The 25,475-nt window shown below is 41.1% G+C and overlaps 1 protein-coding gene across 1 annotated transcript in view; it reads right to left on the bottom strand.

The window, feature by feature from the left end:
- Positions 1–300: 300 nt before the first annotated feature.
- LOC142095489 (uncharacterized) overlaps positions 301–25,475 on the bottom strand; it is a 120,896-nt gene continuing 95,721 nt past the window's right edge. Inside the window, exon 25 of the mRNA XM_075178434.1 lies at positions 301–2,765. Within this exon, the coding sequence (XP_075034535.1) occupies positions 1,915–2,765 (851 nt within the window). The 3' untranslated portion in view covers positions 301–1,914. The remainder of the gene's footprint in view (positions 2,766–25,475) is intronic.

The raw sequence follows: 25,475 nt of genomic DNA, 5'->3' as shown, positions 1-25,475 counted from the left end.
AAAATAAAATCTAACTAAATTTAGAACATACTGTAATAGCCTTGGTATAAACTATAGTGCATAAAATATGAGTCATTGTAAAACATTATTAACTTTCATAGAAAGAACAAAACTATAGCTCTAACGTTTAAGGTATTACATATATTCCAAAATACAGCAGATGGAGTCATGAATTTCCTCAGTGATGTCACTGGTTCCTGGTGAATTGAGAGGCTGTATTCTCACGGATGGTTACAGCTCACTAAATGGCTGCATCCACTGTTTGTTAAGCTATAATTCTCATAAGAACCAACCTAAATGTAGTATTATTACCATTTTTTATTTATAAAACACCAACATATCACTCAGCATTGTACATTGAAGGGATAAAAATACAAGCAAATAACATACAATGATATGAAACAGAAGGTAAAGATGACGGACTAATTGGGAGGGGTTTGTATGTGTGTGTGGGATACTTGATACATAAAATAAATAAATACAACCACCGTGCTAGTTCTTGTGCTAGTTCCTGGTTGGTGCATACAGTGACTGTACTAGTTCCTGGTTGGCGCATACAGTGACTGTACTAGTTCCTGGTTGGCGCATACAGTGACTGTACTAGTTCCTGGTTGGCGCATATAGTTACTGTACTAGTTCCTGGTTGGCGCATACAGTGACTGTACTAGTTCCTGGTTGGCGCATACAGTGACTGTACTAGTTCCTGGTTGGTGCATACAGTGACTGTACTAGATCCTGCATCTGGGCAGATGATAACCACAGCTATAGCACCAGTTCCCAGAAGCCGCACAGAGCAATTAATTATAAACAAATGCGTAGTGCATAAATAAGTACAAACCCACATTCCGATTTAGGGAACTACCTGTCAAAGTGCCCAGTTTTTGGTGAGGTAAGATGTAAATGAGCATGGTGGAAGGAGCACAAATCCTAACATGTTAAAACCACCCTCTTCATTAATGTAAACTTTGCCTTTTTTTTTTTCCAAAAGTACTGCACATTCAGCCTCATTTGTACCATAAATAATGAATGAGGGGACATCAGGACTGTATTTACTACATTTGACTATTTTAATTTAACATGTATTAATGTCTCTATACTGTATTGATTGTGCATGGAAGACACAAAAGACGCTCCTTGACTTTACCAGTTATAAGCATATGCAAAAAGTTATTTTCCAGGATGTAGAAGGCCCTGTGTCCATCCGCTAAATCATAAAGACCCTGCAAGACGAACTCTCCTCCCTTTCAAGCTCATTTAAACATTTTACCCTACAAGACAAGATCTTGTTTTTGCATGTAAGGTGCATTAGTAAGACTACATTCAGCTAGGAGTGCCCAGATCCATTTAGCTCCCTCCATAAGAAAGAGCGAAGTTCTGTGCCCATGTAGACACATCTTAACCCGCTAAGCCACACACAAACGGGTGTGTTTACACAAATTAGCCACATAGCATCACATAATTGTATTCCCAGCTTTGTAAGTAGCCCCAGAAAGATAATACCATATAACAAAACTAATTATATAAACCATATCACAACTTCAGTTAGAGAGTGTGACTAAACATAATGTGAAAACTGGAACAATACATTATATATTACATAGGACCCTATATAACAAGATGTGGTCTGTCTGCTATCACTGTGGAGAGTGATGCCAATATCTAATAGAATAATTCTGAAATACTTTCATACATGAGCTATCTGTTCCAGTCATATGTGCATGACACATTACACCTATATCTATGGACGGTAATTATATTATAACATGTTAATATACTGTGTGACTGGAGCTTTGAAAACCCTCCATAACTCAGTGATGTTAATATATCTTCAAGAAAACACTCTGTAAATGTACTTAAGGCTGTTTAAAAATTTACATTTGCAGACCTTATCCCATGTCTATCACCTCATTGAAATTACTTTTCTATTATGTGTATTTTCTGATGTTTAATAAGACCTGGTTTCAATGTAAAAGCTCTCCCACACTCAGAACATGGAAATGGTTTTTCACCTGTGTGAATTCTCTGATGTCTAACAAGAACTGATTTCTGCGTAAAACATTTCCCACATTGAGAACATGGAAATGGTTTTTCACCTGTGTGAATTCTCTGATGTCCAACAAGACCTGATTTTTGAGGAAAACATTTCCCACACTCAGAACATGGAAATGGCTTCTCACCTGTGTGAATTCTCTGATGTGCAACAAGAACTAATTTCCGCGTAAAACATTTCCCACATTGAGAACATGGAAATGGTTTTTCACCTGTGTGAAGTCTCTGATGGTCAACAAGACCTGATTTCTGAGAAAAACATTTCCCACACTCAGAACATGGAAATGGCTTCTCACCTGTGTGAATTCTCTGATGTGTAACAAGATCTGATTTCTGGGCAAAACATTTCCCACACTCAGAACACGGAAATGGCTTATCACTTCTATGAAATCTCAGATGTGTAACAAGATGTGTTTTCTGGGTGAAACATTTCCCACACTGAGAACATGGAAAGGGTTTTTCACCTGTATGAAGTCTCTGATGTCCAACAAGACCTGCTTTACGTGTAAAACATATCCCACACTCAGAACAAGGAAATGGCTTATCACTTCTATGAAATCTCTGATGTGTAACAAGATGTGTTTTCTTGGTAAAACATTTCCCACACTGAGAACATGGAAATGGTTTTTCACCTGTATGAAGTCTCTGATGTCCAACAAGACCTGCTTTACGTGTAAAACATTTCCCACACTCAGAACATAGAAATGGTTTCTTCCCTGTGTGAGTTCTCTGATGTCTAACAAATATTGACCGATGTATAAAACTTTTACCACATTCAGAAGAGGGAAACAATGTATCATTTCCATGTGCTGTATTTTGTGTAATAGTATCTGAGTTATAAGTAGAACATTCCTCATGATTACAGGGATCAGTTGATATATCTGCACTGTGAAGCACAGGATTTATATTTAAGGTAATATGGTTTTCTCCTGGAGAATATAGTGGGATGTTGTTATCATCTATTTTAAAATCTGGAGACAAAATGAGATATCCCTCCAAGGTATTTCTGCTTTTATGTCCATCTGCTGGAAGTAAAATAAAATGTATGATAATAGACATATCTTTTACTTTTAGTGAGTTGAACAAGTTTAGTTGACTAATCTCAATTTGCAAACTACAAAAAATATTACAATTATACATGTACAAACAGCTAATATACATTAGCTTAAAATATAACCCAATCACATTAAGAAGCACACTGCATAGACATCCAGATTGCACAGTCACATTTGACAATTCCTCCCAAAATTAAGACTTTGGCGAATAACATTTCTTAAGCACACACATTGCCCAGCAAGCATCATAGGACAGGAAAACTCATTAACCAGAGACATTGTTCAACCACTGCCCTCACACACATACACCAGAGCCTTGGACAAATAAGTAGCAGAACAAAATAGTGAAACAGCCTCAATATGTCTAAGTAGTCAACCTCAGTTAACATAGCACCTTGGCCAGAGGCAAGCTACTAATTTAAGCCAAGATTTTGGTGTAGAGAAGCACTGAGAGGAAAGAACAACAGTAGGACAGAGTAATAGAGCAAAGTAGGAAACGGCAACACAGAATGATGACTGCATAGAGCAGAGGAGAACATAAGGACAGAGTAGAAGAATGGAGCAGGACACAAATGGGCAACAGCAAAAAAAAGCATAAAAAAACATAAGGGCAGAGCAGGATACAGAGATGAGCAATACTACATAGCAGTCAAGTACAGAGAATTGAAGGGAGCTATTGTGCAATGACAAGTGTGTGATTATAGTTCTGTGTGTACAAGAAGGTGGAGTTTGTGTTGTGATGGGGTCTGTGTGATCTTAGAGTGAAGGGAATCACCTAATACCTTGCTTTAGTACTGCAGTATATAAGAATATAGATATAAAATATTCCGGTATTATTATACAAGGAAGATAATGGGTAACGTTACAGTATAAGGGATCAACTAGGACTTTAAACTTTAAAAAGGCAAATTTTAATATGCTAAAGGAGTCTATAAAGAGCATAGACTGGGACAAAGCCTTTGAAGGAAAAAATACGGAAGAAATGTGGGCTGTCTTTAAAATGTTGTTGGAAACATACACGTATAAGTTCATTCCTATGGGAAATAAATGTAAAAGAATTAAGTCTAAACCAATGTGGCTAAATAAAAAGGTAAGGGAAGAAATGCAAAGGAAGAAGCGTGCATTTAAATTGTTTAAGTCTGAAGGGTCAGAGGAGTCCTTCCATAGGTACAAGGAATGTAATAAAACATGCAAAAAGGAAATTAGATTGGCTAAATTAGAAAATGAAAGGCACGTTGCAAAAGAAAGTAAGACAAACCCCAAAAAGTTTTTTAAGTATATAAATGGCAAAAGGATTAAAAAAGATAATATAGGACCACTAAGAAGTGAGATGGGTGAATTGATAAATGATACTAAGGAAAAAGCAGAGATAGTAAACACGTTCTTTTCTTCAGTATTTACCAAAGAGGAACAAATGGCAGGAGTAATACATAAAAATGGAAATGAAACCATGCCATTAATTAATACTTGGTTGTCAGAGGAAGAAGTCCAAAGGCGACTGAAGAATATTAAGATAAATAAAGCTCCAGGTCCAGATGGCATACACCCAAGGGTCCTTATGGAATTAAACTCGGAAATAGCTAGACCGCTATTCTTAATTTTCAGAGATTCAATCTCATCAGGCTCAGTACCAAGGGATTGGCGAATAGCAGATGTGGTGCCGTTGTTTAAAAAGGGGACGAGATCACAACCAGAGAATTATAGACCTGTAAGCCTGACATCAATAGTGGGGAAACTACTGGAAGGTATTTTAAGGGACAGTATTCAGGATTACTTGGTACGCAATAAAATTATTAGTGGGAATCAACATGGATTTGTGAGGGATAGGTCATGTCAAACTAATCTAATTAGTTTCTACGAGGAAGTTAGTGGGAACTTAGACCAGGGCAGGACAGTAGATGTGGTCTACTTAGATTTTGCAAAGGCCTTTGATACAGTGCCACACAAGAGGTTGGTTTACAAAATAAGGGAACTGGGTCTAGAAATCAAAATTTCTACTTGGATCGAAAACTGGTTAGAGAATAGGGAACAGAGAGTTGTGATAAATGGAACATTTTCTAATTGGTCAAAGGTCTTAAGTGGAGTTCCTCAAGGTTCCGTGCTGGGACCACTCCTTTTTAATATATTTATTAATGACCTTGGTGATGGTTTAGAGAGTAAAGTTTCTATTTTTGCAGATGACACTAAACTCTGTAAGGTAATAAAATCGGAGCAAGATGTAGCTTCTCTACAGAGGGACTTAAATAAACTGGAGGATTGGGCGGCTAAATGGAATATGAGGTTTAACACAGATAAATGTAAGGTTATGCATTCAGGGATCAAAAACAAGAACGCAATCTATAAATTAAATGGAATTAATTTGGGAGAATCTATAATGGAAAAGGATTTGGGAGTGCTCGTAGACAGTAGACTTAGCAATAGTGCTCAATGTCAAGCAGCAGCTGCAAGGGCAAACAAAGTATTGGCATGCATAAAAAGGGGCATAGATGTAAGGGAAGACAGTGTAATTTTGCCACTGTATAGATCATTGGTAAGACCTCATCTTGAATATGCAGTACAGTTCTGGGCACCACTCTATAAAAAAGATAATTTGGAACTAGAAAGGGTTCAGAGAAGGGCGACAAAATTGATAAAGGGTATGGAGTCATTAAGTTATGAGGAAAGGTTAGCCAGTTTAGGCATGTTTACTTTAGAAAAGAGGCGCCTAAGGGGAGATATGATTACTATGTACAAATACATTAGGGGTCAATACAGAGAGCTTTCATGGGAACTTTTTACCCCAAGGACCATACACAGGACACGTGGTCATCCCCTAAGGTTAGAGGAGAGGAAATTTCACAACCAGCAAAGGAAGGGGTTCTTTACAGTAAGGGCAGTCAAGATATGGAATTCATTGCCAGGGAAGGTTGTTATGGCAGATTCAATAGATATGTTTAAGAAAGGGTTAGACGAATTTTTAGCGGAAAGGTGTATCCAGGGATACGACCGTTAATTTAAAATAAAGGATAGTAGTGGATATAGGGTAAAAATTGGATTGCGATATTGAGTCTGGGGGGATTTTCAAAATTGAAACAGATGGGCGGTTGCCTACTCTGGATTAATTTCAAATATAAGTGCAGGATCGCAGGAGATCCAAAATAGGTTGAACTTGATGGACTGGTGTCTTTTTTCAACTTCATCAACTATGTTACTATGTTACATATGATAGTGTACAGGGAGGATCATGAGTAATGTCATATGTGCTATAACACACTGAGGATCATGGGGTCTTATCCCAAAGATCAGTGATTAAACCACAATGGTGAATTCCCTAGTACTGATGATATGAGAACCAGAGAGTGTAAGGAGGAGAATGGTCAGACCTTTTGGCTGGTAGCACATAATGAAATGATCCATGGAGGATAGCAGATGGACAGATACAAATTAATGAGATAAAAGTGTCACTAAAATTTACAGGGATGATTGGACTCTTTGCAGTCTGTCTTGTTCGTCTCCACCCACCACAGAGGTTGCGGAGGCTACAGAGATGACGATTTTCACCAAGAACACCCGCAAGGAGATTTGGGCTTCGCAGCTTCACCAAGCAGGTCGCGGTCCTCCTGATGGGTACCAGTCGAGACTGACAGGGGAAGTTGTTATTAGCCGACAAGGAGTGACCAGAATAGAAACAGGATAGCAGGTTACCAGGATTAGCTGAGAAGCATATCGTGCAGGATACCAGGATATGCTGATTAATAATGAATACAGGATTCCAGGATACCAGGATTAGCTGAGAAGCATGTGATATGGTTACCAGGATCTGAAGAATAGGCACGGATACAGAATACCAGTGGAATTCAGAGGAGCCAAATAATCCAGCAGTTTAACAAGCTGCAGGACTTGAAGATCTGGCACCATTTTGCCAGAACAAGTGCACTATATAGTCTGGAGGATGAGGGGCATGAACAACAATCAGCCAATGGCTGAATAGGAGAAAGCATACTACGCAGACCCTAATCTAAGATGACGGCTGCCACCGGAAGATGGAGGACCCATCAGTGCCTGGAGGAGACCCGATGAAGGAGGCCAGCTTTACGCACCGCACCCCGGTAAGCGAGTCGGACAGTCGGACGCATGACAGTAACCCCCCTCTCCAAAAGGGGCACCGAACACCCTACACAGTGTTTGTTATTATATTGAGTGTCGGAGGAGTCAACCCAAGATCGTTCTTCAGGACCAAAATGTTTCCAATCAACCAAGTATTGAATCTTCTCCTCAGGAACGTCTGAAACTGAGAATCTGCTTGACTTCAAATTTGTCCCCTTGCTGAGTGCTGATTACAGATGGAGGAGAAGACACTGTGGAAAAACGATTTATAATGAGTGGCTTCAGTAAAGACATATGGAAGGTATTGGAGATGCGAAGTGAAGATGGTAACTTCAACTGAAAGCCACTGGGTTAATTATTTGAAGGATGTTGAAGGGTCCAATGTACTTGGGTGCAAACATACATACATGTATATTTTAAACATATCTTTCTAGTTCAAAGCCAGACTTTGTCTCCTTTTTTTAGAGCAGGAATAACACGTTGTTTTTTTGTAAAAAAAAAATAAATTGTAGTGTTTGGAGGATTTCTTGAGAATTTTAATTACATTAGACCAAATAACAGAGAACTCCTGATACAAAGAGTAGAAGGAAAGAACGAAAATTTTGAAACTAGAGTTCCATACACAGAGAAGAAGAGAGTAGAAGAAGAGGACTCATGAAAAAGGTTTTTATGTGTAAAATCTGCCCACAGGAGTAGGTCCTTATAGTTGTTTTGATTGGAAGAAGTGTAGAGTCTGATGAAAGTCTCCAGATCTTGATTTAGTGTCTCAGTTTGAACATTTGTTTGGGGCTGGTAGGCCGAGGAGAAGTTGAGGTGGATATGAAGACATTTACAGAGTGATCTCCAAAATTCAGAAATAAATTGAACGCCACGGTCCGAAACAATCTCTTGAGGACAACCATGAAAACTGAAGATTTCTTTGATAAAGATTTTATCAAGAGTTGAGGCAGAAAGTAAACCAATTAGTGGAATGAAAAGAGAAACGATACACAACTACCCAGATAGTGTTCCATTTTTCACTGGGAGGCAGATCAGTGATGAAGTCCATGGCAATGTGTGTCCATGGTCTAACAAAAATGGGAAGTGAAAGAAGAGAACTGAAGGATGCTTGACAAAGGATCTTGAGTTATGCACAGATTGTACAGGCAGAAACAAATTCCCTTACATCCAGACAAAGAGTTGGCCACTAATAACTCCTTGATATGGGCTCCAGAGTTTTTAGAGTACTGGCATGCCCAGAGAAGTGAGACGAATGGACCCATTGTAGAACTGTTTTCCAAAATTTGGGCAGGACAAAAGTCTTGAGTCATCACAGGAGGATCCACAGAGGTAGAGGAGCCAAATTTAGGATCCAGGGTAATGTGATTTTCTGGCTCCTTAAGATTTTGATCATCTTCAAACGCTCGATCATCTTCAAACGCTCAAGAGAGAGCATCAGCTTTCTTGTTCTTGTCCCTTGGTCTAAAAGGTAATATGAAGATCAAATCAAGAGAAACACAGAGACCAGCGGGCTGGATGAGGGTTCAAACTTTGAACAGATTGAAGATACAGCAGATTTTTATGATCGGTAAAGATGGTTACAGGAAAGTGGAAATCTTCAAGAATGTATCTCCATTCAGCCAGGGCGAGTTTAGTTACTAGAAGTTGGTTATTTCCAATTGTATAATTTATTTCCGCTAGATGGAACTTTCGAGAAAATAAACCGCAGGGATGTAACTGCCCCAAAGAAGATCTCTCAGAAAGTACCGTTCCTACCCCAACAGTAGTCATAAACTTGCAAGAAAAAATGCATGGTAGTGTCAGGTTGTTTCAGGACAATTCCAATTTGAGGTAATTGAATGCTTCAAATGTGGCTGCAGTCCAATTCTTAACATCCGCCCCTTTACGAGTGAGAGAAATGATGGAAGCGGCTACTGTGGAGTATTCCTGAATAAACGGTCTGCAGTAATTGGCTAAGCTGAGAAACCGTTGGATAGCTTTGAAGCCCAAGGTTGTGGCTATTCCAGAATGGCACAAACCTTTTCTGGGTCCGTTTATAGACCAGAGCCTGAGGCAATATATCCGAGTGAAGGCATTTGTGTTAGTTCGAAGGAACACTTCTCCAATTTACATTAGTGCTGATGATTGCGTAGACCTGAGAGGACTTCACAAACTTCAAGGCAGTGAGACAAGATACGTAGAAAAAATAAGATGTCATCCAGATCATCGACCACACAGGAGTACAGTAGATGTAGGAAGATCTAGTCAGGACCTCAAGTATTGTTTGTCTCCTGGGAAGCCGACCAATCCAGATGAGGAGAGTGCAAGCAAGAAGGGTGAGGAGAGTGCACTTGAAGCCAGGGAAGGACCAAGATAACAGGACTGGTGGTACGAGGTAAAACAAGAAAGGATATCTGTTCCCGATGTAAGGCTCCCACTTGAAAAGTTAAAGAAGCGGATACAGTATACCAGCATTAGCTGAAAATCGTATGACGCTGGTTACCAGGAACTGAAGAATAGGCATGGATACAGGATACCAGTGGAATTCAGAGGAGCCAAATAATCCAGCATTTTAGCAGGCTACAGGACTTGAAAATCTGGAGGATGAGAGGGCATCAACAACAATCAGCCAATGGCTGAACAGGAGAAAGCATAAAAGATAGCCGCCAAAATGGCAGCTGCTATCGGAAGATGGAGTACCCGTCAACTCCTGGGGAGACCCCAAGGATAAGGCCCGCTCTGTGCACCGGACCCCGGTACATCAGCTGGAGGGTCCAGCGTGTGTCAGTTTGTTCTGACAAGGAGGGTGTAGAATAAGAGACGGTTGTAGTGACTGAACAAGGAGAATATGTCACTCTTTTCTGTAATAAGTGTTTATTACTCACCTGTGCTGATATCTGTAGGGATTTCCTCCTCCTTACACTGCTGATCACCCCTCACATATGTATCTTCTCCCTCTATATATTCCATCTTAATATCAGTCAGATCTTCACCCTAAATAACCCATAACACAACAAAAAAACACTTTAACAATGTCTAATTTCATTGTTGAAGATTAACACATTTGGTGAAACCCTAAATTCCATCTACCTGATAATCCTGTGAGATACTGTGATTATCCTCTGTACAATCCTGGGAATGAAGAGGACGGGGACATCTCTCAGCAGTATTTATGTTACTGGATCCATCTGTAGGAGACACACAAAGAGGGAATACACAGCTTTTATATGATTATCATATGATGTGTGTACATTAACCTAAGCACCCTATAGTTTGATGGGGAAACCAGGAATGCTGCATTTACTAAGTATATAAGGCGGTATTCACTTAAATGTTCCAACCTTAACACTATTGACATACAACAACAAACAGGCTGGACCAATGAGAAATGTTAACACCAGTAAGTTCTTTATAGAAGGGGATCAATATCTACTAATTGTGTTTGAATTTAGGACATTTAAAAAAAATATGGAACAATGTATTTCTAGGGTCCCCACATCTCCAGCAGTGCAGCAGGTAGAGATACATTATGGGCAGAACCATAGGAGTGTGGGACCATCTGGAGGTTGTGGATAGAGAAGACTGACAAAGTAATAGAGAAAAGAAAGTAATCTGCAAGAGTGGGAACCTGATGGTGGGCAGGGAATAATGTGATGACTGATGTTTAGGTTGTCTCTAATTTTAGGCATTCCAATAGGCGAATGAAGTTCGGGGTAATTCTATTAACATAGCAGAGCTTTAACTCAATGCTTTACCCACTAGGTTCTTAGAGCATGGTGCAGGTTTGTACCAACACAAAATAATAAAATGCAGACAGACTGTTTCATCATTGCTTGGAGTCCTCTGTGCAGGATACAATATTCTGGACATCATGTGAAATGCTATAGAGACACCCCAACAACCACGATAAAGATGAAGTCAGATAGCGGCCAGGCCTGTGTGGTATTGTGAATGGACTCACTACTTGAGGCTCTCACTTGCCCATACTCAGAGAGCAAGGATCCATTTGATAAGGTTATGAACTTTCCCACTTGTCTTCGTGGCCCCCAAGAAAGCCCAGTCTACGGTCAAAGGAAATTTCCAAGTGAGCAGAAAGCAATATTGTAGTAAGACCCCTCGAGAAAGCAAGGTAGATTAGACTAAGTGCATTAGAGATGATAATCTGTATTTCTCTAAAGGGAACAAATCCTAACTGATCCAAGGGAATATTGGGTGGTGGCTTCAGTATAGCCAACATCAACGATGCAGGTGAAGAGATAAACAAGCTGATAATGATAGCAGAATCAAAGCTGTGGGACCAGACAATCTCAGTCTTTGCAGTGACCATATGGTTTAACAGGGTGTTAAAGATGCCCAATAGGAAGAGTACAAGCCTTCGAGGTCCATAGATTTAGGGGGCCCTCATACACTAATCTGGTTGTACAGTGATAGCCAAAAGTTTTAAGAATGACACAAGCATTGGTTTTCACAAAAGTTTGCTGCGTCAGTGCTTTAAGACCTTTTTGTCAGGTGTTGACAATTACATTAAATTTATGCAAAGAGGAAATATTTGCAGTGTTGACCCTTCTATTTGAAGACCTCTGCAATTTGCCCTGGCATGCTGTCAATCAACTTCTGGGCCACATACTGACTGATAGTCGCCCATTCTTGCCTAATCAATGCTTGGAGTTTGTCAGAATTTGTGGGATTTTGTTGAGGATTGACCACAAGTTCTCAATGGGATTAAGGTCTGAGAAGTTTCCTGGCCGTGGACCCAAAATTTTGGTGTTTTGATCCCCGAGCCACTTAGTTATCACTACAGGGATTGGACTGCTGAGGACTGGGGTAAAGTCATTTTCTCTGATGAATCCCCTTTCAGATTGTTTGGGGCATCTGACATCTGTCAATAGAAATTTAAAGCGGCAATGTGGGGACCCCTAACGTCAACACTTAACCCGACATTGCCGCTTAAAATTTCTATTGACAGACGTCGCAATGACGTCAGCCTGCAGTGCCGAACACTTCTCCAATCGGAATCACTTGCTGTCAGCTTGGTGCTCCCATCAGAGACCTCCAGGGTCAGGTTGAAGGTAAGTCTGTTTCTTTTCCAATCGGTTTTTCATAATTTCGGATTTTCTTTGTAGGCCTTCTCCATGTCGGAATAGTGGACACCGGTAAACCATACCCAACCCATGCCAACAGTAAAACATCCGGAGACCATTGACGGGGGTTGCTTCTCAGTCATTATTTAAATATATATATATATATATATATACACACACACACATAAAGTGGCCGAAGTGGAAATGTAGAAACTTAGCAGTGGTGGTATGGAAAGTGTAGGTACCAATAGAAAAAGGGTGACATCCCGTGATGTAGAATAAGAGCTTATTGCAGAAGGAGAATATGTGACTCTTCTGTATTTAGTGTGTATTACTCACCTGTACAGATATCTGTAGGGATTTCCTCCTCCTTACACTGCTGATCACCCCTCACATATGTATCTTCTCCATCTATATCTTCCTTCTTAATATCTGTAAGGTCTTCACCCTAAATAAACCATACAACTGTAAAATAACCCTTTAATAATGACCGATTTCATAAAACAGTAGAATATCAGTGTATAAGACCCACACAGCTGCTCTACAGATGATATAGTGAAAGGTCACTTGGCTATTTGGTAAGACCCTAAATTCCATCTACCTGAAGCTCCTGTGGGATACTGTGATTTTCCTCTGTATAATCCTGTAAATAAGGATGACGGGGGCATCTCTCTGGGGTATTTCTGTTATTGGATCCATCTATAGGAGACAGAGGGTGATGGAATACACTGTTTATATGTGATTATCAGATGTGGTCCTCAAAACTGCTCTCTCCCTTTACCATAAATTAAAGTCTCCTCTTACCAAGTGATGTGAGGGGCCGGTGATTCTCCATCATCACGTCCTTGTACAGATCCTTGTGTCCTTCTAAATACTCCCACTCCTGCATGGAGAAATAGACAGTGACATCCTGACACCGTATAGGAACCTGACACACACAATGATTTACTAGAAGGGCTGGGTCCTTCATCCCTCCAAGTAAATGTCTGCAGTTAAGTCCTCAGTTTGTCATTTTGAAGTCACTGTAAATGGGTGATGAAACAACTCTTCTAATTCTGTCACCTGTGTCCACTGACCTTCGCTTAGTGTCACTTAAGGGTTGGCCATGTGCACAAGACAGAGGTCAGACAAGCGGTGAAGTAGGTACTGCTGTTGTCATATTTGACATGTATTCTATCTATACTACAATTTGAACATTAGGGTAACTATATTTATGTCATACATGAATTAATTAAGCTTCGAATAGTAGAATAAATGTAAAATATGACAGCAGGATGGGGCAATTATAGTGACATAATATATACATTGTGCCATACTCTTCTATGGACAGAAATAGTCTTTAAAATGATAAGAGGAGTAATTTATTTCCTCAATAAAAATGTAGAGACCACTTCTGCTAACGAGTAATTGATTACTTACTTATTAGTTACTGGAGTGTATTTGACAGTAGGGTAATTAAATAAATGCAATGCATGATATCACTGTCATATATTCTCTCCAGTAATTACTACACAATGCTAATACTCACCTCTGCTGTACCAACATTATTACAGTACTCCTCATCTATAACCTATCTCCTGTACCACCACCAACATTATTACAGTATTCCTCATCTATGACCTATCCCCTGTACCACCACCACCATTATTACAGTACTCCTCATCTATGACCTATCCCCTGTACCACCACCAACATTATTACAGTACTCCTCATCTATAACCTATCTCCTGTACCACCACCAACATTATTACAGTATTCCTCATCTATGACCTATCCCCTGTACCACCAGCACCATTATTACTACTCCTCATCTATGACCTATCCCCTGTACCACCACCAACATTATTACAGTACTCCTCATCTATGACCTATCCCCTGTACCACCACCACCAATAATACAGTACTCCTCATCTATGACCTATCCCCTGTACCACCACCACCATTATTACAGTACTCCTCATCTATGACCTATCTCCTGTACCACCACCAACATTATTACAGTACTCCTCATCTATGACCTATCCCTGTACCACCACCATCATTATTACTACTCCTCATCTATGACCTATCCCCTGTACCACCACCACCATTATTACAGTACTCCTCATCTATGACCTATCCCCTGTACCTCCACCACCACCATTATTACAGTACTCCTCATCTATGACCTATCCCCTGTACCACCACCAACATTATTACAGTACTCCTCATCTATGACCTATCCCCTGTACCACCACCAACATTATTACAGTACCCTCATCTATGACCTATCCCCTGTACCACACTAACATTATTACAGTACTCCTCATCTATGACCTATCCCCTGTACCACCACCATTATTACAGTACTCCTCATTTATGACCTATCCCCTGTACCACACTAACATTATTACAGTACTCCTCATCTATGACCTATCCCCTGTACCACACTAACATTATTACAGTACTCCTCATCTATGACCTATCCCCTGTACCACCACCATTATTACAGTACTCCTCATCTATGACCTATCCCCTGTACCACCACCAACATTATTACAGTACTCCTCATCTATGACCTATCCCCTCTACAACCACCAACATTATTACAGTACTCCTCATCTATGACCTATCCCCTGTACCACCACCAATATTATTACTACTCCTCATCTATGACCTATCCCCTGTACCACCACCAACATTATTACAGTACTCCTCATCTATGACCTATCCCCTGTACCACCACCAACATTATTACAGTACTCCTCATCTATGACCTATCCCTGTACCACCACCAACATTATTACAGTACTCCTCATCTATGACCTATCCCCTGTACCACACTAACATTATTACAGTACTCCTCATCTATGACCTATTCCCTGTACCACCACCATTATTACAGTATTCCTCATCTATAACCTATCCCCTGTACCACCATCAACATTATTACAGTACTCCTCATCTATGACCTATCCCCTGTACCACCACCAACATTATTACAGTACTCCTCATCTATGACCTATCCCCTCTACCACCACCAACATTATTACAGTACTCCTCATCTATGACCTATCCCCTATACCACCACCAACATTATTACAGTACTCCTCATCTATGACATATCCCCTGTACCACCACCAACATTATTACTACTCCTCATCTATGACCGATCCCCTGTACCACCACCATTATTACTACTCCTCATCTATGACCTATCCCCTGTACCACCACCAACATTATTACAGTACCCTCATCTATGACCTATCCCCTGTACCACCACCAACATTATTACAGTACTCCTTTCTTTTCTGCAAGATACTGATCAGGCACATGTGTTCAGAGACGCATAGGACCGATCTAGAGGAATGCCTGGGAGTAATGAGTCATAGACGCCTGTACAAGCGTTAATGTGATCACTGATATATAATATAATATGAAGTTTTTATTTTTAGGTGTTATCAGTACATTTATACCGACTCCACCCAAAACTGCCTCCGACCCCTCAGCCCTGTCATCTACTCCCCAGGTTTACATTCACTGCTTAACTGGACTTACAGTGAGTAGAGAGAGGTTGTTTCATTTATTGTCACAATGTCTCAGCTCCATCCCCTCACCTTATTATACAGTGTATCTGTCTTACTGTTGTTCATAGACAGGAAACATTGTGACTGTAAATACACATTAGGGTATAAAATGTTGTCATTAGTTCAGGGCTCATCAGTTCTACAAATACCTAACTGTGTAAGATACAGGGAGCTTTCCAACTGGGGCAAAACTGGCACATTTATATCAACATGTATATTATAATGTCTATATAGGAGTATAGGAAATGGCAACATTTAATATGTGGAAATATATTCAAAACAATAAAATCACAATGTTAAACATACACAGACAGGATGTATTAAATAAGAAAACATTAAATAATGTATGTATAGGCATCACTGCTGAATGGAGGAGCGCACATTATACACTGAAGAGAATGTAATCCTAATAAGAGAAATCAGTGTATTAAACACTGTAATATTATAATAAAACATCTGGATAAATATGAGGCTCTTAGTGGATATTATGAACACCCTGTGAATGGCCATGTACTGTGACAAGGGGCCTGGAGTCACATGGTTACCTACAAATGTCATTTCTTACTGTGTTACTGTACTTACATTATACAGATACAGTTTTCATTTTTCATCTATTTATTCTTTCTTCTGTCTGAGAGGAGGGAGATTCAGCAGTAATCTTGCAGGGTGCACAGGATCTCTGTTACTGGAACTTTAGGGAGAGGAGCAGAATGTATATAAATATGTAAAAAAATCCTCTCCATTCTTAACTCAAAATCAACAAACCAAATGTTTATTTTATATATTTCAAGACCCTGTGCGTCATAATTCATGTATCTTACCTATATATGTATTACTATATCTATGTAAGCACTTACCCCTGCCAGTCTCTGCCTCTTCTCACCCGGAAGATGTTACAGACCCAACTTCCAGACTGTACCTTGTGCGTTCCACCCGACTTCTGGTCTGTGCGTTCCACCCGACTTCTGGTCTGTGCGTTCCACCCGACTTCTGGTCTGTGCGTTCCACCCGACTTCTGGGCTGTGCGTTCCACCCGAATTCTGTTCTGTGCGTTCGACCCGACTTCTGGTCTGTGCGTTCCACCCGACTTCTGGTCTGTGCGTTCCACCCGACTTCTGGGCTGCGCGTTCCATCCGACTTCTGCTCTGTGCGTTCCACCCAACTTCTGTTCTGTGCATTTATGAGACAGTGTTTCCCGTTTCATAAGCAATTACCAGGTGTTTATTCAGTAGGAAGAAACAGAGAGAATAAATATTGTGTCTCGTAACAGGCAATGTTTTTTTTATACAAATGGAGCAGACTCTGATGTCCAGTTATTATCATTATTGTTATTGGAGTGTGTTTGTTTTGCTACTAGATTAAATTTAGTGTATAGGGGATTACATTGTTGTTCTTATAATACATCTGAAGCAGCCCCATGTTGGCCAATTGTTATTATTATACAGGTGGAGTAGACTCTAGTGTCCTGTTATTATAATACATATGGAGCAAACCCCGGGTTCCTATTATTATTATACAGGTGGAGCAGATTCTGGTGTCCTGTTATTATAATACATGTGGAGCAGACCCTGGTGTCCTGTTATTATAATACATGTGGAGCAGACCTTGGTGTCCTGTTATTATAATACAGGTGGAGCAGACTGGTGTCCTGTTATTATTATACAGGTGGAGCAGACCATGGTGTCCTGTTTTTATAATACAGGTGGAGCTGACCCTGGTGTCTTGTTATTATAATACAGGTGGAGCCGACTGGTGGCCTGTTATTATAATACAGGTGGAGCAGACTGGTGGCCTGTTATTATAATACTGGTGGAGTAGACTCTGGTGTCATGTTATTATAATACATGTGGAGCAGACTGGTGGCCTGTTATTATAATACTGGTGGAGTAGACTCTGGTATCATGTTATTTAAATACATGTGGAGCAGACCTTGCTATGCTGTTATTATAATACAGGTGGAGCAGACTCTGGTGTCCTGTTATTATAATACATGTGGAGCAGACCCTGGTGTTCTGTTATTATAATGCATGTGATGGGTTTGCTGTGATTTGTTGTAGTGCTTGGGGTGGAGGATAAAGGCAATATATGTCTGGGTGGGACCACCGATGCCAGAAAGTGGCTGGCTTGCAGACAGGGAAGTAATGTCTAGCCAGATGTAGGTGGTGGGGATTTTTGTGTACTGTTCTGGATATGATTGCTGAACCAGCGTTGGAACTGTTTACCTTCCTGACCAGCCTCGGACTGGCCCACCGGACAGCCGGTCAATCCACCGGTAGGCCCAGCGGGGTTGAAGCTCCGCCCCCTCCGTTGTTAGGGCGGAGCTTGATGTTGAACTTTGTTTAGATGGCGGCGGCGGTCACATCTCCTGTAACCACACTACCGCGCAGATGCAGAGAGCCCAGGCGCGGTAGTGTGTTTTTCAGCAGTTTGAGCAGGGGAGGAGGACGTCCTGATATCAACATACTGATCCAAGGTCAGTTTGGTCATCATAGGTTCATGCAACACTGGACGCAATAGACCACGCCCCCTCTGACGCTGCAGAGTTTCCCCGGGTTATCTGAAGCCCAGCCAGTTTGATCGTGGCTGGGATACAGAAGCTGGATACTGCCGTTTGATCGAGGAAACATATGGACTGAAAGATACCTTTTAAACATACAAAATGTGAGTGTTTTTAACCCCATGTTTTAACTTAATAAATAGAGAACGTAAAACACCATGAGATCTTTCTCTGTTCTCTCCCTGGTCTCCCATATGTGCACTCTGGTGAGGAGAAGAAACAGGTTTAGAGGGGAGTAAAAGTACATCGTGGTGGTGCTTTTTGAAGCAAGAGGACACATTATTCAAATACTGTATGGAATAGAAAAGGTCACATTGATGTAAGTTTACCATCTGGGACATCGGTATAGGTGGAACTAGAAGACCAACATCCTTTAATGACTTTGGGACCGTTTTCCCCTTGACTTATTCATTGACCCAATCCTTGTGTTTCTTTACCCTTCCCCCATTTGCGCCCGTCCTTTGATATTTATATTCTCTTTCATACAACACTGGCAGCATACCAGCATATATGGAATAAATGTGACAGGCTTTGGATGGGCTGTATTCTGTTCATTTTTTTGTTTTTTAAAATTTTCCTTCTCAACAAGCATTCATTGGTGAAGTACGCAACCGTAGTAGCACTGATGCTGTGTGTATGGTCTTTGACGAGTGGCATATTCTGTAAGAGTCCTTAAAAAATAATTATAACAAAGAGTCATTTTAATAATCAGACTGTGTATACAAGATCTGGCAAATGAAGGGTGCTTTTCATGTAGTCTAGTATTCCAATTGCATCCAGTTGAAAATATAATCATTCAGGGTTGTATAATATGTTGGTCTATATTGTATGTTAGTGTAGAAAGGCACATGCATAGGAGAACATAATTATATTTATATATTTTTCCTTTTGCCTATTGTGCATTCTTTTTGATGGTTGTCCTGTTTAGAATTTAGGGGTGATATAGTGAAAGTATTATAGGCATATATCAACCATATTTCAAATGAAATTAGATGGATTTCACTGAGATTAGTTGAGAATTACAATCACTTGTTTTTTTATGAATTGACTTTTATTCCAGGACATGTCACAGCAACAACAGGTTGGTAACCATTGTACTAAAAAATTAATTGTGCAGTTTATGTCTTCTAATTGATGATGTTATTATTTGGTTTGTGTAGCCCTTGTAATGGCTTTTAATAAGCTCAATACATGATGGGCAATAACAACATATGAGGCGAGGGTTGGAGGTAACCAAATGATGCACTTATCATAAGTAACTGTCTTGGTGCATTAGGAGACGACAGGAGCTGGTACTGGAGTTTCTTCCAAACCACAAGTGTTTTATTAATGGGTCCCATGTAGTTCCCTACCAGTAGAATGGGCAGGGTCTAATGCAAAAGGTGCACATTTAAAATAGTGCTATAAGTTGTCCTCCATAGCCTGACCACACCCCCTTTACTGGCCACACCCACTCCTAAAGTTGGCCACACCCCAATATAGTGGGCCCCTATCACTGAATTCCCCCGGTGGGCCCTTCATGCCCCAGTCCGACACTGTTCCTGACAACTGCTAATAAACAGTTAAATGGTTCAGCATACCTGTGCCAGATTCCTGTGAATGCTTGAATGCTGTACCTTCTCACAATATATATAAATAAATATTAGTATAAATATAAATATATATATAGTATGTGCCCAACTGGCACACCTGGGCTTGACTAGATTGTAGCTGGCACACTGATAGAAAAAGGTTGCAAACCCATGATCTAGGACATGCCCTGCCACAACTATAAATCTGTCCCCAAATTTTAAATGTAGCTCCCTCTCCACTGCAATATGGTTTTGTTAATGTGCAAATTTACTCCTTTTTTTTATTTCCTTAATGACTCAGGCCCGATGTATTCCCATGGTAAAAGCTGAAGAGCCATTGTTGGGTGGGCTCTTGAAGATAAGCAAGTAGGAGAGATAAGGATGGTGACAGATGCAGACATGACAGCCCCCTCCAACGTCACATCTACACCCTCAGTAGCGCTTGTTCATGCCTCCGTTCTGTTATACAGATCTGATTATAATTAAAAGGAAATGAGTGACAAAGATTTTAAATAGCCAAGTTGAGCTGAGTTTTAAGAGCACTGGAACATAAGCATTGTTGTGGGGGTGCAGAAAGACTATTTTTAAATTAAGGACACATTTGTTTTTGCTAAACTGCATATTAGTCTGACGTGGAAGACTAGGGGGTGCTACGAGGGTGTTAGCTTAGGGGGGTCTTAGTTAGATATATGATTTATTTATTTTTAAAGTGAACGACAATAAATGTGAACCAGGTCCTGATGTATTTCTAAGATATTCTGAGACCACATAATCTTTTACTGGTCAATACTCTAAGGAGACACGGCCCAGCCACACATCCACCTACCCTCATCTATATTCAATAAATCAGTAGTAACATTTTTCAGTGACATACACTTACAGCTGCAATATTCACCAATGATTATATGTACTGTACAGATTTATTCTTTCAGTTATGTCTTCTGCTGAGTGTGAGGCTGAAATTATTAGAAATTACCTAATCCAGATACCTCATCTTACATCAGGTTATGGTTCTGTGGTCTGACCTCATCCTGCTGTGATGACCTCAGCTCTGTTCTGGTCTCTGATCAGACTGGACCTGACATGGAATAATCTGCAGGACTCTGGAGTAAAACTTCAGGAGGTTGTGAGGCTGCCTCTGCAGCTCCTGGTGTAAGATTATTAATTACATCCATTAAACGTGTTACATTCAAAAGTGTATTTATATTTGCACTGAATGAGTGTTATGTTTTGCAGGATTCCAGGTTCCTGTTGGGATAGTGGAGGTCCTGCCGCTGCAGACCCTGTTAAGCCCCAGTGACTCTTAGTCATCGTACTCCGGTCCCAAGATCAGGGACCTCATAGTAACTGCACTGGATGTGTTTCTAATAGCGCCTCACAGATTATAATGGGAGTCCCAGGAGGTGAAGCGCTACACTGGAGCCATGGAGGATCTGGCTTCCAGTCTAAGACTTCGGCTTGGAGGTGGCGCCGGGGCCTAGAAGATGCTCTGACCTCACATGCTCAGGAGGGTGAACTCCATACAAATTGGAGTAAGTGACATGTTTACGATTTTCACCATGATCTTTTAATAAGGTATTATATGACACTGTATAATGTGGGTCACTATCAGTGTAGGGTACAGACATTTCTACTATAATATGGAGCACTCCTGGTATTATATTGGGTATTAAAGGCAATGCTGACGTAATATAGTGCACTACTAGTATAATATGATACAATGTAGGAATAATATGGGGAGACTGCTGGTGTAATCTGATGGTAAAATAGCCACAATATGGGCTACTGTTAGTTATTATTAGTTTATCACCCTTTCCCTAGTGTGTTTGTGGTGAGCTGCCTCTAAAATATCTCGGTTTATTCGGGGACCCCGAGCACTATTCCACTACCTGTGCGTTGCTGAGATCGAGACTATTACCTCTGCAACAAGGTGTTTTAATACCGCTAACGTAGCTCACAAGATCGATCTTTACGAATCCCCTCTATCGCAGGCTCCCTCAGGTTTACAACCCTTGGTCCCGGGACTCCTGGTATGGCAGACACCTTGCCTTGCAACTAAGCCACACCACCGCTGCCGAATTAAATCGGAGCTTGCACAACAGTGTGGCTCCTCACTTTCACCACCTTTTCTACACAGCTGCTGGCGGCTGTGTGGTGGACACAGCAGGACCCGCGCTCCCCTTGAATAGGCTGCTACATACCACCTGTAGATATCACTTACTTGTGCTTCCTGTACCCAACTAAGCGGCACTCCGGAGGAGACGGTGGGCATATCATGTCCGTCAGCTCTCTCACTCTAGCGATACAGGAAGTCACGGCCGCCATTACCCTGCTTCATTTCCGGCATCAGAACTTCCATTAAAGAAATTAAAGCTGACGTGACCGCCCTTGGAGTGAGAACTGATCATCTGGAGCAAAAGTTTGAGGAACCTGTCTCTTCCCACAATGTCCTAATCTCTGCACACGACCTCTTGCAGGAGCTAGTCACCGGACATAAAGACAAACTGGTGGACCTTGAATCACGGCGCAACGACATAAAACTTTGAGGCATACCTGACTCTGTTATTAACGCTGAATTATACCAGTATGCCACCGACCTGTTTCATAAGCTCTTACCATCAGCTTCTGACACAGACCTTCTTATAGGTCGGATCCAACGATTGCCCAGGGCTAAGAATGCTCTGGATTCGTCGCCCAAGGATACCCTGCTAAGGGTTCATTTCTACTGGATTAAAGAACAGATCCTAAGAGCCTCCCTACCTTCATCCCCATCCCATGTTGTGTTAGGTGACCTTCAGCTATTCCCGCATATCTCTGCGGCTACCTTGGCCAAGCGCAGGTCGTTCTACCAGATAACATCAGCCCTAGGATCGGCTAACATCAAGTATCGCTGGGGGTTTCCGACTAAGCTTCTTGCCCACAGAAATGGTACTCTTGTGGTAATTCCATCACCAGATAAGGGCTTATTACTACTGAAAGACTGGGGTATCCAATCACCAGACCCACCTGCTCACGCCAAGATCAGCCAGGTCTCTAAAGATTGGTCTTCAACTAACGCATGAGATTTTGTTTGTCCGCTGAGATTCTAATAACTGGCATGTTTCATGCTTCCCATACCTTGGAAGAAGTGTGACCGATATATCCTTTCAAACTGGTTATATTTTTAAGTGCCTCGGTGAGGATTTCCCACACCTTGGCTCCTGGTCACTTCTCCCTCCTCCCCCTGCGGAGGTACCGGGCTAGACTTTGCATTTGCCAGTTTGCCTGTTAGGGTCCAGCTGTAATTGTTGTTTTAATTTTTCACGATGTTATGGTTTAACCTGATGTGCTATTTGTATCTCCTCTCATCCTCTTCTTAATTATGGCTCTTAAAGCCCTTATACAAAGATACAACTAGGTTTTTGACCTGATAGATTTTATAATAGTATACTAAATAGTATAGCATATATATTCTGTTTAGAAGGTTCTGAGTTAGAGCGCTCAAGGCCCGGGCGCAAGACCTCACATATGTACTTTTCTGCCACTTCTTTTCTACTTAGTGGCAAAAGTATTATTTCCCTTATGAGTACTACTTCAGTTTTTTAATGTCTTTATGTTGTTCCCCCTCCTATTGCAACCGCCCTTTTGTTTCTTGTCCGTCGGAGACTGTTTGGAGACGGAAGCCGCCGAGACTGGAACCCTGGGTAACCTATTCTGCTCAATTTGATATTCTAAGTTAATGCTTCGATTTCTATCTATTAATGCGAAGGGGCTGAATTCTACTAATAAACGGCGGATTGCCCTTAAAAGCTTCGCAACTCAAGGTACAGATATTGTAGCCATACAGGAGACCCACTTCTCAACCCACTCCCCACCACAGTTCCATAACTCTAACTACCCCACTTGCTACGCTTCCTCAGGTCAATTTAAGAGAAATGGAGTAGCTATTTTGATTGGCATTAAATGCCCTTTCAAAGTGGAGAAACTGATCTCCGACAAAAATGGTAGATATTTAATCCTAGTGGGGAAAATTGGAAGTCAGTATTTTACCTTGGTCTTCTTGTATGCTCCGAATTCTTGGCAGCTCCCGTTCCTCAGGAAGCTTTGCCAAGCCATCCACAAAGTTAAACGTAGAATGCTATTGTGTATGGGTGACTTCAATGTAGCCCCAGACTCAAGGTTAGATCACTCCTCTAGTCCCTCCAGTCTGTGTCTTTGTTTCATAATGTCTCCCTAGCTTTTTCTCAATTGTTCACGGAATATGACGTGTATGATGTGTGGCGTAGCTACCACCCAGGTGAGAAGGACTATCCGTACTTCTCTCATGTGCATAACTCATAGTCAAGAATTTATATTGTTTTATCTGCTAAATGGTCTCTCCAACATATAAAAAAAATTGAGATTCTACCCATTACATGGTCACATCATGCCCCTATGGTGAGGCAACTTGAGTCCATTGCTGGAGACCGTCCTCTTAGGCCCTGGAGACTAGCCGAGTACATAATGGCCAATGCGGAGGGAAATTGAGTAATGCGTGAAGCCTTAGATTCTAATCTAGAGACTAACAAACATGAAGATACCACGATACACACCCATTGGTGTGCCCTTAAGGCCGTTATGAGAGGAACAGCAATACAAGCTGCGGTAACAAATAGGAAAATACAAGCGGAGGTAAAGACCTCTTATAATTCATGCCTAACGTCTCTAGAAGCCCTTCATAAGCGTACCCACCAGGACCCTAAAATTAAAGTTGAATTAGTGGAAAATGAATGAAACCTCCGAAGGAAGAGGTTATAGCTGCCATAAAGTCTATGAAACGTAGAAAAGCTTTGGGCCGTGATTGTTTCACACAAGACTTCTATACCTCTTTCCAGTCCAAACTAATCCCGGTCCTTACCAAACTATTAAACTCTGCCACTAAAGACACGTTCCAACCGGCAGAAATCCTTGAGGTGCCGCAAATAATTACCATTCTAAAGCCAGGAAAGGATCCCTCAAACTGCCACAACTACCGTCCTATAGCGCTCCTTAATTCCAATCTAAAAAATTTTGACAGGTTGATTGCCAATCGTTTAAACCCTATCCTACTGCAGTTAATCCACTTAGATCACGTGGGCTTTGTACTGGGAAGACAGGCCCCAAACAATACAAGGAGAGTCTTGAACATCATAGAGACCCACTGAACTAGCTCTGTGCCCCTGCTACTACTCTCATTGGACGCAGAGAAAGCATTTGACAGGATTCACTGGGAATACATGGCTATGGTCCTAACTAAATTTGGTTTTGCAGGGTCTTTCCTCCAAGCCATTGCTACTCTGTACACTACCCCCTCGGCCAGGGTCTTCAGCAATGGATTCCTCTCCTCTGCCTTCCCGATTACCAACAGCACCAGGCAAGGCTGTCCTCTTGATAATTGCTTTGGCTATGGAACCCCTGGCTGCTAAGATCAGACTGGCAGAACATGTTAAAGGGACTGTCATTGATGTCTATCATCACACGATTTTCTTCTTTGCAGAAGATGTACTCCTATTTGTTACGAATCCTGTGTCTTC

This window comes from Mixophyes fleayi, chromosome 6 (genome assembly GCF_038048845.1).
Source record: "Mixophyes fleayi isolate aMixFle1 chromosome 6, aMixFle1.hap1, whole genome shotgun sequence".
Classification (NCBI taxonomy): domain Eukaryota; kingdom Metazoa; phylum Chordata; class Amphibia; order Anura; family Limnodynastidae; genus Mixophyes; species Mixophyes fleayi.
Note: the sequence above shows the minus strand (reverse complement) of the source record. Positions and strands in the feature narration are given on the sequence as shown.